At 40.5% G+C, this 17,265-nt stretch overlaps 1 protein-coding gene across 1 annotated transcript in view; it reads left to right on the forward strand.

The window, feature by feature from the left end:
- The first annotated feature begins 14,092 nt into the window (after nt 1-14,092).
- The window catches only part of Cxadr (CXADR cell adhesion molecule), a 38,914-nt gene continuing 35,741 nt past the window's right edge, over nt 14,093-17,265 (forward strand). Inside the window, exon 1 of the mRNA XM_026411862.2 lies at nt 14,093-14,135. Coding sequence (XP_026267647.1) covers nt 14,093-14,135 — 43 coding nt within the window. The remainder of the gene's footprint in view (nt 14,136-17,265) is intronic.

Raw genomic sequence — 17,265 nt, forward strand, 5'->3', positions numbered from 1 at the left:
TTAATGCCTCTTGGAATAGCCTTCAACTATTGGCAGATGGTGAATAAATATCCCAGCTACTTACCGCTCAAATAAGGAATTCCAAGACCAACTCTAACACAGTCTTTCCAGGCTCTCCCAATGGGACTGACCCAATAGTTAGCCTGCTCATAAACATATCTGTGACTTTATTCCATGGTTGTCTCACTTCCCAATTCCCCTGCCCGTGTTTCCTGAGGTCACCTTCCAACCTGGACTTCAACGTGTACTTCAGGGTCCACCTCTGGAGGAATTCAGCCCAAGTCAAAGACTATCCATTAGTTCTCTTATAGACAATCTATTCTGGCTATCAACTGGGTCATCCATAGTCAAACCTACCAATGCTAAGGTCAGCTTGCCTGGAAAAGGGCCCAATTCTGTAGCCATCTTTGTCTATATCCACGTTCATATTTCACTGATCTTTCCTCTAATGGGAAATAAGACCCTACTTTATGTTCATACTTTCCCCCAGCCACAGCATACTAGAGATGGCTTAAGGAGAAAAAAAAAAAAAAAACATTGCTTTTCCTAATATTTTAATTTTTTATATTCAATGTAGGTGCTTAAAATACCTTGAAGTTCCTTGGAGCCTTGTTGGTGTGTGTGTGTGTGGGGGGGGGGGTGTCGAATGAATAAAAATGAACTAGCTTGGGATATCATGGAGGCTAACTATTTAACTGATCTTATTTTGTTGACGATCACAACATATTCTGGTTATTTTTTAAATTTTTTTTATCCTTCCTTCTTTCTGTCTTTTCTTGGCTCTCATCTTTCTTTGAGAGTAATTGTAGTGTTAGTAACTGTTACAAGAAGCTGGACTTGAAACTATAGGCATGTTGTCCGGCAGATGGGTTTTTGCAGTTCTGCAGTCTAAGCCTAATTATCCATTTTGAGTTTTTATTTGAGTTGCCCATGTTTGTCCATTTGACTTTTCTCCTGTCCATTAAGCAATTTTACTGCATGATAGAACATCTACACAAAAAGAATGTCAGGAAACCAGCAGCCGCATGTTGACAGCAATAGGAGAGAGGATCGCACCCTTCACCGGAAGTCCACTTCTCTCCTGAATCCAGCGTGTAGGAAATGCACGATATTAGAAGACAGAATGCAAAAAAAGATGGTCTAACATATCTGTGGAACAGAGTCTGGAAAATTCCTATTGGGTTAGTAAAATCCAACATGTGCACCGAGTGCCTTTCTACTTGTTTAAGCCAAAGAGCATTTAATCTCCATCTGAATAACAAAAACTAAGAGGCTATAAATTGCAGCCACCAAAGATTTTTTTTTAATCAATGCATATGAAATATGTTTAAATGTTATTTCCTCATTTTTCTCAAGTTTCTACAGAGCACCAAAGGCCACGCCTACCCAGTATCTCCTGCCAAATGGGAAGTTTATCTGACTCACTGACACAGCAGAAGTTCATCTCCCTTTAGTGACACCTCCTAAGAGATTCCTTCCTCCATTTTGTCATTGCTCAACAATAGCATTGGGGAAAAAGGAAAACACACACAAAAAAAGAAAAAATTCAACCACCTAAAAATAACAATAAATTTCAAATTTTATACTAAAATGAAATCATGATGCTTAACACCAACACAAATGCTTTTTAATGATAAGGGAACTTCAACTTTCAAGTACTTTTTCTTTTCTTTTCTTTCTTTTTTTTTTTTTTTTTTTGAGATGGGGTCTTGCTGTGTTGCTCAAACTAGTCTCATATTCCTAGGCTCAAACCATCCTATTGCCTCAGCCCCCTGAATAGCTTAGATTACAGGTATACATCAGCACACTGGCTTCAAGTGTTTCTGAATAAGAAATTCTTAACTGATTTTTTTATTTATCTATTTTTATTTGTTCTAATGACAGTAGAATGCATTTTGACACATCATATATAAATGGAGTATAACTTCTCATTCTTCTATTTGTACATGATGTAGTTACACAGGTCATGTAATCATATGTGCACCTAGGGTAATAATGTTTGATTCATTCTACTATCATTTCTATCCCAATACCCCCTTCCCTCCCTTCACCCTCTTCTGTCTAGTCCAAAGTACCTCTATTCTTCCCCTCCCCCTTATTGTGAATTATCATTCACATATAGGAGAAAACATTCCACCTTTGGTTCTTTGGGATTGACTTATTTCACTTAGCATAATATTCTCCAGTTCCATGCATTTACCAGCAAATACTATAATTTCATTCTTCTTTAAGGCTGAGTAATATTCCACTGTGTATATATACCACAATTTCATTAACCATTCATCTCTTGAAGGTTGGTTCCATAGTTTAGCTATTATGAATTGAGCTGCTATAAACATCAATATAGCTTCGACACTGTAGTAAGTTGATTTTTAAGTCCCTTGGATATAAACATGGGAGTGGGATGACTGAGTCAAATAATGGTCTTAACTGACTTTTAAACCTGTAAGAGTAGGGCCAGTTAAGATCACCTAGACAGAATTTTTACTTTCACAATAATAGAATTCCTCCATTATCAGAAGTTTAAAAGCTTTCTAGTCCTTTAGAGCCCGATTCATCAGAAGTATATGTTCTCTCTACCAGCAACCCTGCATTAAATCAACATATTGTAGAACTGGTTGTTCTAACCAGGGAGTCACCTGGTGTCAACAGAACAGCATTTGCCTGCCTAGTCCCACTGCTCCTGGGTACCCCTCCTATTCACCTTCCTTCTTTTCACTACTGATTAGCAGGATGCATGACTGGTATCCTTCCAAATCCATTAATAAGGTCACCAAAGTGGCCCAGGATCTGTGGCTCCCAGGCCTCCCATTCTTTGTTATCCATGACTCACTCTTCTATCAATAATCAGGGTCCTTCACTCCAACTTTTCACTCCATCACACCAGCCCCAAACATGCTAAATCACTTTTCCATACCTGAAACATCTGCCAATTCTCCCTCTTACTTCTTTAAATGAAAATGTAGCCCCTTCTCCCTAAACCTGCAGATAGAACTAACTCCTTACTATAGAACCTGCTACTTACCCTCAAACAATCTATGTTCCATTGTTACTGGGAAGAGAAGAAGTTTGGGCAAAGAAGTCTCAACTAACAATTGTGTATCGGAGCAAGAAAAGATGTTCTATTGTAGTACTGAAGTGGCCTGGTGAATGCAAGTCCCCACAGAAACATTCTTACAAATGACATTTCATCATGTTCTTTCAGGAAAACTAGAGGCTGAACGGGCATCTGTGGGCTTCCATGGGAAATTAACCACATTTGTTATGAGATGAATTAAGGTTTACCACCGATATAAAATACAAACTAATTCCTCAAAGGAGTGTAATCTAGGTTCCTAAATCAGGTCTTCTCTCTTTCTGGCAGATCCATTTGCATGTCCCCCGGGCGCCAAAAACCTAACTTTTGACCCACTAAACCTGCTCTTCTGCTCTTCCCTATTTAGTTAATAGCACACTTACCCAGGGATTGCCCCAACCTAGAAACCTGAGACAGCCTGGATGTCTCCTTGTCCTCACTGCCCACCTCCACCTGGGCTCAAATCTTTCTAGTCCTTCTCCCAAATCCTCTCAGACCTCATTTGTTGCCAGGACTTGAGTTCAGACCCACCTGCGTTCACTGAGACCATGGCAATGATTTCTCCACTGATTTCCTTCCTTTGGTTTCTTTCCATCCCCTTGCGAGCTGTCTTTCACACTGCCTCTCAAGTTTTCTTCTCAAGTCACAGATAGGATTATGATAGGCCCCTGTGCCAAGAGGAGTGGGGAGGTGGATTGTTATTTGTACTAAACCCGAGAGCCTGACTTCAGAAGAAAAGGGATTCTTGCCCATTCTGTCACACTTGAGCACCCAGACAGTATGACTAAGGTATCTGCTGACTGTAGATCTCCAGGAGCCTCAGATGTGAACCATTCAATAAGGCCTGAGAGGAGACGGCTCTGATGTATTCAGTCTTCTCACCTCAAGTGCCCTAAAAAAAGAAAATCTACAGAGGAGCTAAAGGAATGTGAGAGAGGAGTCCACCTCATGGATTCCAGTGGGGCCTCCTGTTACAGAAACAGTCTAGTAGCTTTCTTGTCTAATCTCTTATTTCTAAGGACCGGAGATAATTTTCCCATTAGTTATGGTATCTCTCCTCAATCTCAGTTTTTCTGAACTCTCCTGCTTTCACCACATTTCTAATTTGTTTCAACTTACTCGAGTTTGAATGGTTTCATTTGAAAGTAAGTTGCTATATATATTCTACACATTCTTTTTATTAAAATATGTTAAAGTGATAATTTAGAGTGTCAATTTCAAGTTGAAGTTCCAGGATTTGGATTCAAATTCTGAAAAAAAAAAAACATTTTTCCCTAAGAATACAAATTAATTCAGTAATAAATCTGTGTAAATTCCATATTTAGCACAAAGTGTTAAACTAATGGTGGGGTTACAATGGTAAGGAAAAAACAGACATGCTCCTTGTCTTCATGGAGTCTGCAGGTGGGGGAGTGACGTAGGCCTTCATAAAACAATCCAACAATGAATACATTCAAATATGAATTGCAATTGTGGCAAGTGTTCTGACTGGGAAATACCCTAAAACCAAAATACCAGTTCCACCGATAGAATCTGCAACTGACCTTTGTACAATCCACGTTCCATCATCCATCTATGCTTTAGAAACAATAATGCTAGAAGTTGAATTAATTGGAAGTATACTTGCCCATGTGCCACTTTGGGAAGGGACAATGAACTGAAAGGCGAAAGGATCCACTAGGAGATAGCCACTTGATAAGTGGTAGGTATCCAGGCAGAGGGAACAGCATCTGCAAAGGGGCTGTAGTTACTGTAGCAGATGAACTTGGAAAGGCAGGTAAGCACTGCACTCTTCAGAGTTAAGAATTATTATCTTTCTTGTAAATGTAATTGAAACCCTTGAAGACATTTACAGGGAGGGAGTGTGTGCTGTTGGTTACAGTATAATCAAAGAAAGGGGGATTTATTCTGGGATCCCATCTCTGACTCCTGAAGTGCCTGGTCAATACTTACACCACCTCCAGTTTTGTAGAGATAATTTAAAGAACAATGAGTCATAATTACTGAGTTCTTTGAACTCCTTGGATGAAAGATGCTTTACTGCCTATAAATGTAAAGCATTGTTATTATCAGACAGAAAGCTGTCTCCAGCCAAAAAGAGACCAGTGGAATGTAAAGTACACAAGACTCTATACACTTCTGTAATATATAAGTTTATAATCTGGGTATAAATTAAATAGGTGTAGTGCTGAGTAAACCAAGTATCTTTGATCTCTAATGCCCAGAGTGCTATGCAAACATTAAATCATCTAGTCTCCAAATGCCCTATAGGTGTGCAGGTCACCAACATCAGGCGTTATGACTTGTTCTTTAAGCTTTCTTTATGAAGTTCACTACCAACTTTAGTAGAAAATCTCTGAAAGTGGGTTTGGGGAATGTAGCTCAGTGGTAGAGCACTTGCCTAGCTTGCATGAAGTCCTGGGTTCAATCCTCAGTACCATAAAAAATTTTTTTTAAAATGAGGGTGAAGAATCTCATTTGAGAATTTTTTATAAGTAGAAGTCCTTCCTCAGGCTCATTTCTGATACAAACTTAGAAATGTACTTTGGTCAGCAGTGCCCTAGGATCCTGGCAAAAGCCAAATCAAATCCTCTCTCAAGGAGAATTTCAAACCTTCAAATAAAGCACACAGATAAAGTTCCATAAACATGAGCTCACAATAAAAAGAATCATAAAACACACTAAAAGAGGAACAAGGATCTGTGTGAACAACAAAAAACAAAGTGAGACACTGAAAGCTTTCAGACGATTATTGTACGTAATATATGTACAATATATATTTACATTAAAGTATGTTATATAGAAAGTACAGTTGCTGTGTTTTAAGAAGAGGAAGAGAAATTGGTAGTATGAGCAGAAAATAAGAAATCAATAGATGTGAAAATAAGAATAAATATCTATGAAAATATAATTTCAATTAAAACCCATGCTATGGTTTGACTATGGACTATTTGTTCCTCCCAAGCATTCATGTGATTATTATAAAGTATTGACTCCTAGGGTGGCACTCTTGGAAGGCGATGGACTCCTTTAAGAAGTGGGGCCAGTGGGAGGTTCTTAGGTCCTGAGGGTGCTGCTCTTAGAAGGGAATACCAGTCTTCTGTAGTGAGCTACGGAGAGTGACTTGAGCAAGCAGCACTCGGAGAGGAAGAGAACTCCAAACTTTATTTTACAGGCCCAGAGGAAAACAAAAACTCCAATTCTGACCCCTGATCCATAATTTCTCACAATATGCATAGGTTATTTGACATCATCTGAGACCCATCCTATCATTGGGCTTTTTCTTCTTAAAAAAAAAAAAAAAAATTCCTAATCTATGTGGCTGAAGGCCCTGTGCAGGGTTTTTAATATAAAGCATGTTTACAGATAGATAAGCAGAAAGAGCCCTTTTCACAGGCATCTGTTACATTTCAAGAGGGAGTAGTCAGACTCCCAGGGCAGTTATTTACAATCCAAAATGTAGGGAACCATGGTTCATTAGGCTTCCTGGAGAAAGACTGAGAGAGGGGAACAGAACTGATCCCTTCCCCAGGCATTAGTTTCTTACCACAATGTTTTTGTAATTTCATTTCATAGCTAGGTCTGCTTTTGCCATCACACTAAGTCTAAGCCTGTTCTAAAGTCCACCCAGAGTTCTTTGCTTTCTGGTTTGAGATGTAACTTCCTATCCCAGATATGTGCTCTTTCCATTGCTACCCACCATACACCATGTTCCACAGGGCTCTCCCCAGAACCAAGCAGGTACTAATGACGTTGAACCTCACAACTGTGAACTAAATCAATGTCAATCTCAATCTCTCTCTCTCTCTCTCTCTCTCTCTCTCTCTCTCTCTCTCTCTCTCTTCCCCCAAAGTAGGCTGTGTCAGGTATTTTCTTAAGTAATGAAAGCTAATACAACCCACAAAAAGTAGTGTATAGATTCAATATTCAGTACAATTGAAGGGCAAGGTTGTTAACTAGTAGAAAAAACTGCAAACATGACCCAGAATTCAGCTCAGAATATAAAATACATGCAAAATAAAAGAAAATAAGATATACTGAGAAGGTGTAACATATACCTAAGTGGTATCCCAGAGGAAGAAATTAGAGAATATGGGAAAAGCAACATTCAGCAAGAACTTGAATATTGAGATTTCTCCAGAATTCAGGGATAACACAGATACTTTTAGACCAACATAAGCAACACAGATCTTTTACTTTAAAGAGATTGTCTGTGAAGAAGTTTGGAAAGTACACACTTCTGAAAGAAGGAAAATGATCAAGAAGTGGTTTGAGATGACAATGAAATAGTGAAAAAAGACACATAGTAAAATCTAACTGAATGTTGACTATATAAAAAACATGACAATGTATTATTCACAAGGCAGACCGAAAACACGTTAAATTACAATATAAATCAGGAGAGGAATATGAGATTCAGAAGAATGAAGATGTTCATTCTTTTCTAGACTTTTAAATTTTAAATATGCATGGGGACATTTCACTGCATTTGAGGGCAGATTTCTGTGGAGAAGTAAAGATTCAAACACATACATTCACCTCCACTTCTCATAAAAACTTCATTATAATTACAGTAAATACAGCTGGGGATATGGCTCAGTGGTTGAGTGCTTGCCTTGTAGGCATGAGGCTCCAGGTTTGATCCTCAACACTAAAAACAAAACTATAGTAAATGGAGTTTTCAAAAGACCTGTAGGCAAAGGACAAAGAAAACAGAACAAAAGATAATATCAAAGTTTGGGACTAGAATGCATAAAGATGATTATTTTCTGACAACATACTCAAGGAAACGGATTCTAAGCCAGCAGTAGTCAAAGTGAACATTTTAAGAGATTTAGAATTTGGTAGTATCAGGATATTTGAGAGTGGATGGAGATAAGGCTGAACAGAAGGAGATTGACTCACAGTTAATTTAAAAATAGTTTTAAACACGGAGATCTCATCTCTATCCCTTGTGCACTGTAACTTAAGACTGGATGTTTATTCTGTGAAATGAGAAAAGAAGAGAGATTAGGGGATAGGAATATAGCTCAATGGTAGAGTATTTACCTAGCACGTTCAATCTCCAGTGCCACAAAGAAAGTCTTCAGAGAAAGAGTCATCAAACCAGTCAGTTGGGGGAGTACCCTATGGAATACATAGGGATTAATAAAAGTTCATAAATGGGTACTTAAATTGATGCTCCCATCCTTTTCCAGTCTTCTTTCCAGAACATTGGCCATCCTGTGTTTATAACTGTGTTTATACTTGAGGCTTGGAAATTAGCGGATTTTTTTTTTAATTAATTACTATGGGGTCCTCCTTCAAAAGACCTAATCTGAGGCCACATTGAAAATGTAATGCCTACAAGACCAGAATTTCCATATTTCTTTTTTTTCATATACTATCTTAACTGTTTGACAGAAATCCATGAATTACCAGAAATCTGACGAAGAAAACTAGTATGAAATGACAAGAAACAGAGAGGGAAGCAATATGAAGAAACAGATTTATCTTTTTTCATTTTTTAAATTTTAATTTGTTATATAGGACAGCAGAATGCGTCACAATTCATACTACACACATAGAGCACAATTTTTATATCTCTGGTTGTATACAAAGTAGAAGAAATAGATTTTTCTTGGATAAGATATATAAAATAAAAGCTCAATTTTGGTCTGTATAAATTTATCACTTTTGTGTATTCATTTTTGCAGTCTGTATTACAGGAATCTAAAAGACTTTGGGTCACTGGTTAAAGGTTAATTTGTAAACATTATATATATGGCATAAAACTAAAATTGTATATATTTACAAAATCATTGCTTAGGGGTAAATACTACCTTCTTGATGGATCAAGAATCACCTTTCTGTTGGTTTAGAGGCTATACAACGTGGGATACTTGGTACTTTACTTTACATAGCTTTTGGATGGTATTACCAATGTCCTTAGTAATGTAAGTGCTAGTAAAGTGAGAAACTTTGGTTCCTTATTAAAACAGCACTATGGTTTCTCCCAAATGTCCCTACCGGCAGGACACATCAACGTGGGCAGCGAACCTAGATGGGGAGGAATGAAGGGACAAGAGACACTAAAGGTGACAGCAAGACAGGAATTCTGATCAAGCTGCAAACATTTATTGTTCACACAGGGGTATTTATATGCTGGGGATGGGGTAGCTCTCTAATCAGCAATTGCTGGATGTGGGTGGTAAAACTGCCAGCTGTAGGGTGTCTGATGATCCTGATAACCGCAGGATGTTCCAGGGAGATAGGTAGCTGCAGGATGTCTCCCAGGCAGGATATCTCCCAAGGGGCTGTCAGGCTATTCTTTGAAGGAGAATTTCCTTCTAGTCCCTGACACCCAAAAACATAAAAATCAACAGTGTCATGTGTGATAGAAAATTTCTGACTTGTCTGGGGATATAGCTAAATCAGTAAAGTGCTTGCCTTGCATGCACAAGGCCCTGGGTTCAATTCCCAGCACTACACACACACACACACACACACACACACACACACACAAAATGAATATATAAAAATTCTGACTTTAGAGTCAGAAGTGGGGACACATCCATGTAATTTCAGTGATTCAGCATTGGGGGTGGATGGAGGGAAACTGAGACTAGAGGATCACAAGTTCAAGGCCAGCCTCAGCAAGTTGGCTAGACCTTCATCAAGTTAGCAAGAATTTGTCTCAAAGTAAGAAATAAAAAGGACTAGGGGGTGTAGTTCAGTGGTAAAGCACCCTTGGATCTGGATTCACTCCTAGTACCCCCCCCCCAAAAAAAAAGTTTCTGACTCAATATGCCTTCATAGTTTAGGCTGGGGACAGGTGATAATTCTTTAATTCTTAAATATAAATTAACCTTTGAATGTACTTATAGAATTTTAATTACCTGTGGTGTGGGTGTGTTCAGAGATCCATTACTGCTGACAAATTTGTATAAGGATGGATGCTTTATTAACCACAGAGTTATTTATGTCTCTCTAATTACTACTGTGTTGATGGACCAGGAATCACCTTTCTGTTGGTTTAGAGGCTACACAACGTGGAGTGCTTGGGTACTTTACTAAGAAAGGAAAATTCATTTAATGATTGTGCACTATTTTCTAGCTTGGTTTAAGCACACAAAACAGTGAATAATTTGACTGTTCCAGGGTTAATGAGATAATCTCATTATAGCTTCCAGAAGACATATTTTCCAAGCTGACAACAGTCACAAAACCTTTTTAAGGTGTCATTAATAGGTCTCACCTAACTGCATAATTTTAGCAACTATTTACATGAAATGTTAGTCACAATCCAAGAACTAAAGACAATTTCTTATAACTTTTCAAAGAACAATACTCCTCTAAAAGACAAAGTGTTCCTTTTATGATTACTTATATCAGAATGATACAACTGTAAAATTTTGCATTCAGCAAGAGGCAGAAAACAGTAAGTTTATAAAATTTACATTGTTAAGAAGTACATTCTCAAAAGATACATCAAATGTAATGATTTGCAATTGCATAAATACTTAAACATGATATTATATTAACATATAAAAATGTTTTAATATATGAAAATATTTAATTCAACAAACACTTGAGAACCTAAGATGCTCTGTGCTTCCATTTCAATTTCCAATTGAAATGAATAATATGCCTAATATGCCTTTTCTTGCTTTCTAGAAATATTTAGAGTAAGAGAAATGAGTAATAGATATGCAAATTCCTACTACAGAAGGAGGCAAAATGTGAGGATTACAAGAAAAAATGCCAGGAAGAGAAGTAAAATGAAAATTCTTTTGGATAACTTCTAAGATTTATTCTAGTAAGTGGTTGAATGACTCCTGAAGAGTGGGTTTGATTTCTTCTGGAGACCTAAGCTTAGCAACATTATGACAAATGTGTGCTTCTATGGAGCAGTGCATATTAAGGAAAGTTTTCAGAAACCTGTGGAGAGAAACAACTTTAATGCTTGATCTTTTCTATTTATAAAGTATAATGTGGTGTGTCAGCCTTCCACTACTATGACAAAATACCTGATTTAAACAGTTTTGCAGAGTTGTCAAGGCAGAGGTCAGGAGGGAGAGATGGCAATTTTAGTTTCAGAGTGTCAATTTAAAGTATCAGTTTGGAGTGGCAGCTTGTAGTGGACCTGTGTGCCACGGGAGGAAAGATTTATTCTGACTCATAGTTTTAGAGGTTTCAATCCATGGTTGCTTGGCCGACATCATTTTAGCTTTTGGTGGTGTAGAATAAAATGATGGGGAGCATAGGGCAAGGTGGCTGGTAGGCAAAGAGAGAGGGGAGAGGGAGAAGAAGAAGGAGGAGAGGACAAAGATGAAGAGAAGGAGAAGGAATAGATGAAGAAGATGAAGAGAAAGAGGAGGAAGTGAAGGAGGAGAGATCGGGAGAGAGGAAGAGAGAAAAGACCAGGGAACAAAACATAATTGTCATGAGCAAGCTATGCCATTAATGTAGACCAAACATGTTTTTGTCTTTCCACAATGTCAGGATTTAATAACAATAGATTCACGAGTTATACCATTTTCAGTGGTTGTGATTCACTGAATACTTACATATCACCTGATAGTCATAAATCAGGCAATGACAAATTCTTTTATTCCATTTCATTCTTAATTTCTGGTATCTGTAGCACTTAATTTACACATCATGCTTTACACAGAGCAAAGGGTTAACCCTTTCTGGTGTATGGTTACTGAACGCTGTGTCAAGAGCACAGGTAGATATGAATGCAAAGAGTCAACAGTCAACTAGGTGGTCAGATAAGGATTTTAGGAAACCAGTTTTGCAGAGTTGTCAAGGCAGAGGTCAGGAGGGAGGGATGGCAATTTTAGTTTCAGAGTGTCAATTTGAAGTGTCAGTTTGGAATGGCAGCTTGTAGTAGACCTATGTGTCACCAGCAGGAGAGACTGGGCTGTGCGGAAGCCTGGAGGGACAGAACCAGGTCTCATTGCTGTGGCAATTGTCCTGAGCAAGTGACACTAGAGGATGAAGTCAGGATGCTGCCATGTCCAGTCTTGGGGGACTCCTGATTTTATGGGTCTTAAGTGAGGGGGTTACAACAGGTAAGGCTAATAAACTCCTGTGTTTCTGATGATTTAGAATCACTGTCCAGATGCTTCTCATTTAGTTTGATAGTTGACATGAATAAGCTATTTATTAATTTGCGCTTCATGGTTGTGGTAGGCAAATAGGCGTTGTTCACTTGTACAAGCAAGGTGTAGAGTCATTCTATCTTACTCAGAATGGAGTAACTCATGGCAAGCTAATGCTTTCACAAAACAGAATTGCTCAGGGTTAGGCACAGCTTGAAAACTACTGTTCTATATCATGGGTAACTCAGAGCAGGGCCCAGTCTGCTTTCCACAACCCTTCAAAGTCCCCATTGATCTACTAGCCCCCCACTTCCAGAGCCCCACCCCTCCCCCATAGCACCACCTGCTGAAGAGGCAAGGCTTTTGAAGGACATTACAGATCCAAGCTATAACATGTGATTAGTAAAAATTTGAATTTCAAATATTATATATCTGCAATTATATCCAGTAGAAATCCTGTTTCCTCAGTTAATAGTAAGTCCCTGTTATTGATGTTCTCTCACATCTACACTTGCATTTATTTTAAGGTAAGCCAGATTCCACTCAAATCATAGTAAACACTAGTGTGAGGCTTAGGCATTGTAGAATACTTTTGAAAATTTCTACACATAATTTTAATGTGCACCCATGATTGCAACCCACTGGGATAAACTGAAGCTGAGCAATTTTGGTCTTCTAGATAACTAATTTATTTACTTTGCCCTTTCTCCTTTCTGATTCAATAAATAAAAAGAATGTCCCACTGTTATTTTTATTAGCTTCCATTTACAGAGAATACTTAACTAGGTGCAGTGCCAGATAGGGCACGCCCATTATTAGCTCATTTAATGTTCCCTTCAATCCCCAGGTGGGTGCCACTTCTGGATAACTTGCCCACAAGGAGTGCAAGCTTCTTCTAACCATGACGCAACAGTGCAGCTTTTTTCTACTTCACTTCTGATATGGGACCATTGTGCAATCCAGTCTCTCAGCAGTTATAAATAAACGTTATCTGGGAAAAGCAACCAAGAACAAGCCACAAAATAGCACAAGAACGAGTCCGTGGAGCACACCAGGAGGCGGGAGCGACACTGCAGGGTTGAGGAGACTTTGAAGATTCCTAATTCTCCAGACCTCCCTACACCCCACCTTACCTAAAACCTTGACCTGCCCCCACTTAGTCCCACTTTTAAAGGTCCCTGTTGGCCAATTTCAGGGCTAGGATAACTATCCTACACATGCAATGAGGAAAAAACTGAGCGTTTCCCAAATCTTAGCCGCAGTTGATAGGTTCAGTCATTACTGGAGAAAGAAAAAAAGCCTTTTCTGGCGCCTTTTACATCAGCCCACCGAGTCAGTAAGAAGACAGTTAAGGCTTAGGGCTGCCCAGCTCGCTTTCCCGCAGCACCTCGCGGAAGGTGGGACCGGCGACTGGAGTCCTGCGCCCCTTACCACCCCGAGGGTGCCGGCGGACCGACAGGCCTGGGGAGAGGCATGCAACCATTGTCCATCGCCGCGCCCCAAGGGAGGGCGTGACTGCAGTTTCAGCTGCCCGGCCCGATCCCAGGGCACAAACACCGATTTAACTGAGATGAAGGCTGGGTCCAGGGATTAAGCTTGGGGGCGTGGGAGGAGGCTACCAGGCGACTCCCGACCGCCCGCAATGCAGTCGGAGGAGTACTTGCTCCTGAAGTGTCCCCCGTGCGGCGGCGCGCAGCACCCGGTTGCCATGGCAACCCCACGCGGTTGGTGCTGCAGGCACTTACTGCCCAGCTCCGACTGCTGCCGGAAGTGACGCTAGTTCACCTGCCGAGAGGGGGCGGGGGAAGGCGGGGGTGCAGAGGTGCCGTCGCCGCCTGCCAGTCGGGAGCGCGCGAGGCGCCGAGAGACCCAGAACCGGAGCTAGAGCCGCCTACCTGCAGCCGCCGCCCACGGCCGGGCAGCCACCATGGCGCTTCTGCTGCGCTTCGTGCTCCTGTGCGGAGTCGCGGGTGAGTGGGCGCTGTTTGGTTTCCAGCACGCTCCCAGCCCGGGGGCGCTCGCTGCCCGCGGCCACCCGGGAACAATGGGTGTGGGGGAGGGGGCGAGATTTGGGGGTCGCTGCGGCACTGGCGGGTGGGCACAATTGCACCGGAGTGATTTTGCAATGCCGAGCGCGCGAGCCGGGTGGGTGGGACGGCCCAGAAGGGAGCAGCTCCTGGGGAGTGGGGTGCCTGAGGTGCCATGGCAGGGCTGAGGACCGAGCGAGGTGGTGAGGGGTGGGCGCGGCGCACCGCGCGCGCCTGGTCTGTCTCCCAGAGCGTTCTCTGCCTCGGGTACTGCTTTGCGTTCTTTGCTCCTGCCTATGCCGGTGTTAACCCTGGTCCAGCGTTACCCGATTTCCAAGCCTTGGGCTGCGAGTTTCAGGTGTCGAGTAGCCCAAGCCGGGAGGCTGAATTACGAACGCCATTATTCAATGGACACTGAGCTGTTCCAAACCTCGAGTCTTCCAAGCTACCTCTAGGAAAGAGGCGCTGGACGAACACTAGCCTGGACATTCGTAGTCTCCTAGAAGAGGCTGCTACCTAGAGGGGAAATTGGGAGTAGACCGTGGGAAATCAAAAGTAGGTGCCTGCAAAAATGTGGTATCGATTTGTGCGGTCCTGGGCAAAGTGCAAGGGAAAATCTAATAACCTTGGTTTGAGTTTGTGATGTTCATGTTAAAGATAAGATATGGCAACTTGTACGGGGTAATTCCTAGAGGACTCGCCTAGTACATTTTTTGACTGCACCTTTTTTTTTTTTTTCTGGGAGGAGAAAAGGCATTTAAAATATGCGTGGACCATTAGACAGCGTAAATATTTTGACACTTGCAAAAACTGATCTGTTTCCACATGTCTGTTTTAACCACCTGATCTTAGCCCAAGTACTTGCGGCCTTTTGTAACTGAATGATTCTTTAAAAAATAAAATCCATAGGTGGGACTCTAAGAGGCATACTTTATGTAGCCTACGGAAGAATTTTTTTTTTTCTTTCAAAGTGCTTTGCAGCAATATCGGGTGGCCTGGTCTGTTGGGATGGCTCTCAGCTTCCTGTTGAAATGTTAATTTCATTGTTGGATGCCACAGCTGTGAGCATTACTCATGGGATCAACATTCTATTAACAAGTCTAATCTTCGATCTGAGTCTATAGCACTACCTCCACTTTTTTTTTTTTTTTGATACATATCAGTTAGGCTGGGCTGAAATCTCCTGGGGGAAAAAGTAAAAAGGTCAAATAACCAGTTTACTTTCCCACCTTTGTTTTGTCAAGGCCTAAACTGAAGTTAAAGTTGAGAACATAAGATTTGTGTTGTCAGGAAAAAAAAGAAAAGTCCTAGACTGTATCTCCAGCAGAATATAAACCACCACGTAGATACCCCCACCCCCGCCCCAGGGTGGAGGTGGGGGGGTCTTCAGGTAATTAGACTTAATTTTTTTTCCCCCAGAATACTTCACTTTGGTAGGCACAATCCCAGTTGAGGATTTATTAATACTATGTAGTCATTCTGTTCATGACCTACGTGTACATTAGGGTACAGTGAATAATTATATTATTAAAAGATAAACGTCTTCTGCCAAACAGGACAACTCTTTTCCCCCCAGTGTTGCGACTTAAGAAACAACTCAGAAACTGTGTAATTGATAAATGCTCAAGCATTTCTTTAGATATTTCAGACCACTGTAGAAATGCATTGCTGTGAACTCAAGTTCATTTGCCCTATATTGGCAAAACAAGGCTCGCATATTAAAATTACAGTGCTATATAACAGCTATTCATCTAGATTTGTCTCTTGAGTTTTGTGGTATACTGTAGCTAGTGAGGGGACTCTCTGGTGCTTTTTTTTTTTTTTTTTTGCAAAGGTGCCTTTTTATTTTTTAGTATCTTTATATTTATTTATTTATTTCTTTAATGTGGTGCTGAGGATCGAACCCAGGGCCTCACGCATGGGAGGCAAGTGCACTCTACCTCTGAGCTACAACCCCAGCCCCTCTCTGGTGCATTTTTTTTTTAATTTTTAATTTTTAATATTTATTTTCGGCGTACACAACATCTTTGTTTGTATGTGGTGCTGAGGGCCGCACGCATGCCAGGCGAGCGCGCTACCGCTACCGCTTGAGCCACATCCCCAGCCCTCTGGTGCATTTTTAAGGCCTGTGTGGCAGCAAGTCTGACTGTCATGAATAGTAGCAACAGTAGAGTAGTGGCAGAAGCAATTGTAGTATTAAACCCTTGATTCAGCAGTTATTAAGTGCCAAACTCTTTTCCAAGGACTTTACATGCACTCAATCTATTAAATAACCCTTGAGGGTAGTTCTTATAATTATTCCTGTTGTGTAAGCAGAGAAACTGAGGCATGGAATAGTTATGTAACTAAACTTGTCAGGGTATAAATTTGCATTCCAGTCTGTGCTCTTATCACTATGCTATTTTGTGTCTGAAACAGCCACTTTTCTCTTTGATTACCTCTAATTGAAATCCTAATTTCTGCCATTGGCCACCTGTCATTTATTAAGAACCTGTTGTTGGGTTGATTGGATACCAATTATTAACGACTTTTCTTATTCACTTTTAAACTTCATGATCTTAGGTGAATACTTTCAGGCACTGTGAGTGCTCTAGGATATTCTCCAGAGCTTAGACTGGTGTTGGAAACTGTGGCCCATGCCTAAGGCATCATTATTAGACTTGGCTAAAGTAATAGGGTGATGCTGGTTTTCATAGCACCAATGAGTGGGAGCTAAAAAATGTTCAGCCAATAGCTAAAAAATGTTAGCTATTTGATGGTGACCAGGCCACTATCCTCTCTATGTGCTCCATTTGCTTTATGTGTCAAGAATGGAGATACTGCAGAAGGTGTTTGGGAGGTTTGGTCAAAGGATAAAATATTTCAACATATTATTTTTTTTGAAAATTGCTGAGAGTAGATTGGAAGCACCACAAAAAATAAGTATGAGATAATGCACAAGTTAGCTACATCATAGTTATTCCCCAGTGCTTTATCTCTGACCTTACTGTTGTATCTTATGCCCTCCACTCCCCAGTTGTCATAGATAATAACTCATGTACCAAATGTGCTTATATCTTTGGAGCTTCATGAC

Source organism: Urocitellus parryii, chromosome 2, assembly GCF_045843805.1.
Source record: "Urocitellus parryii isolate mUroPar1 chromosome 2, mUroPar1.hap1, whole genome shotgun sequence".
Taxonomy (NCBI): domain Eukaryota; kingdom Metazoa; phylum Chordata; class Mammalia; order Rodentia; family Sciuridae; genus Urocitellus; species Urocitellus parryii.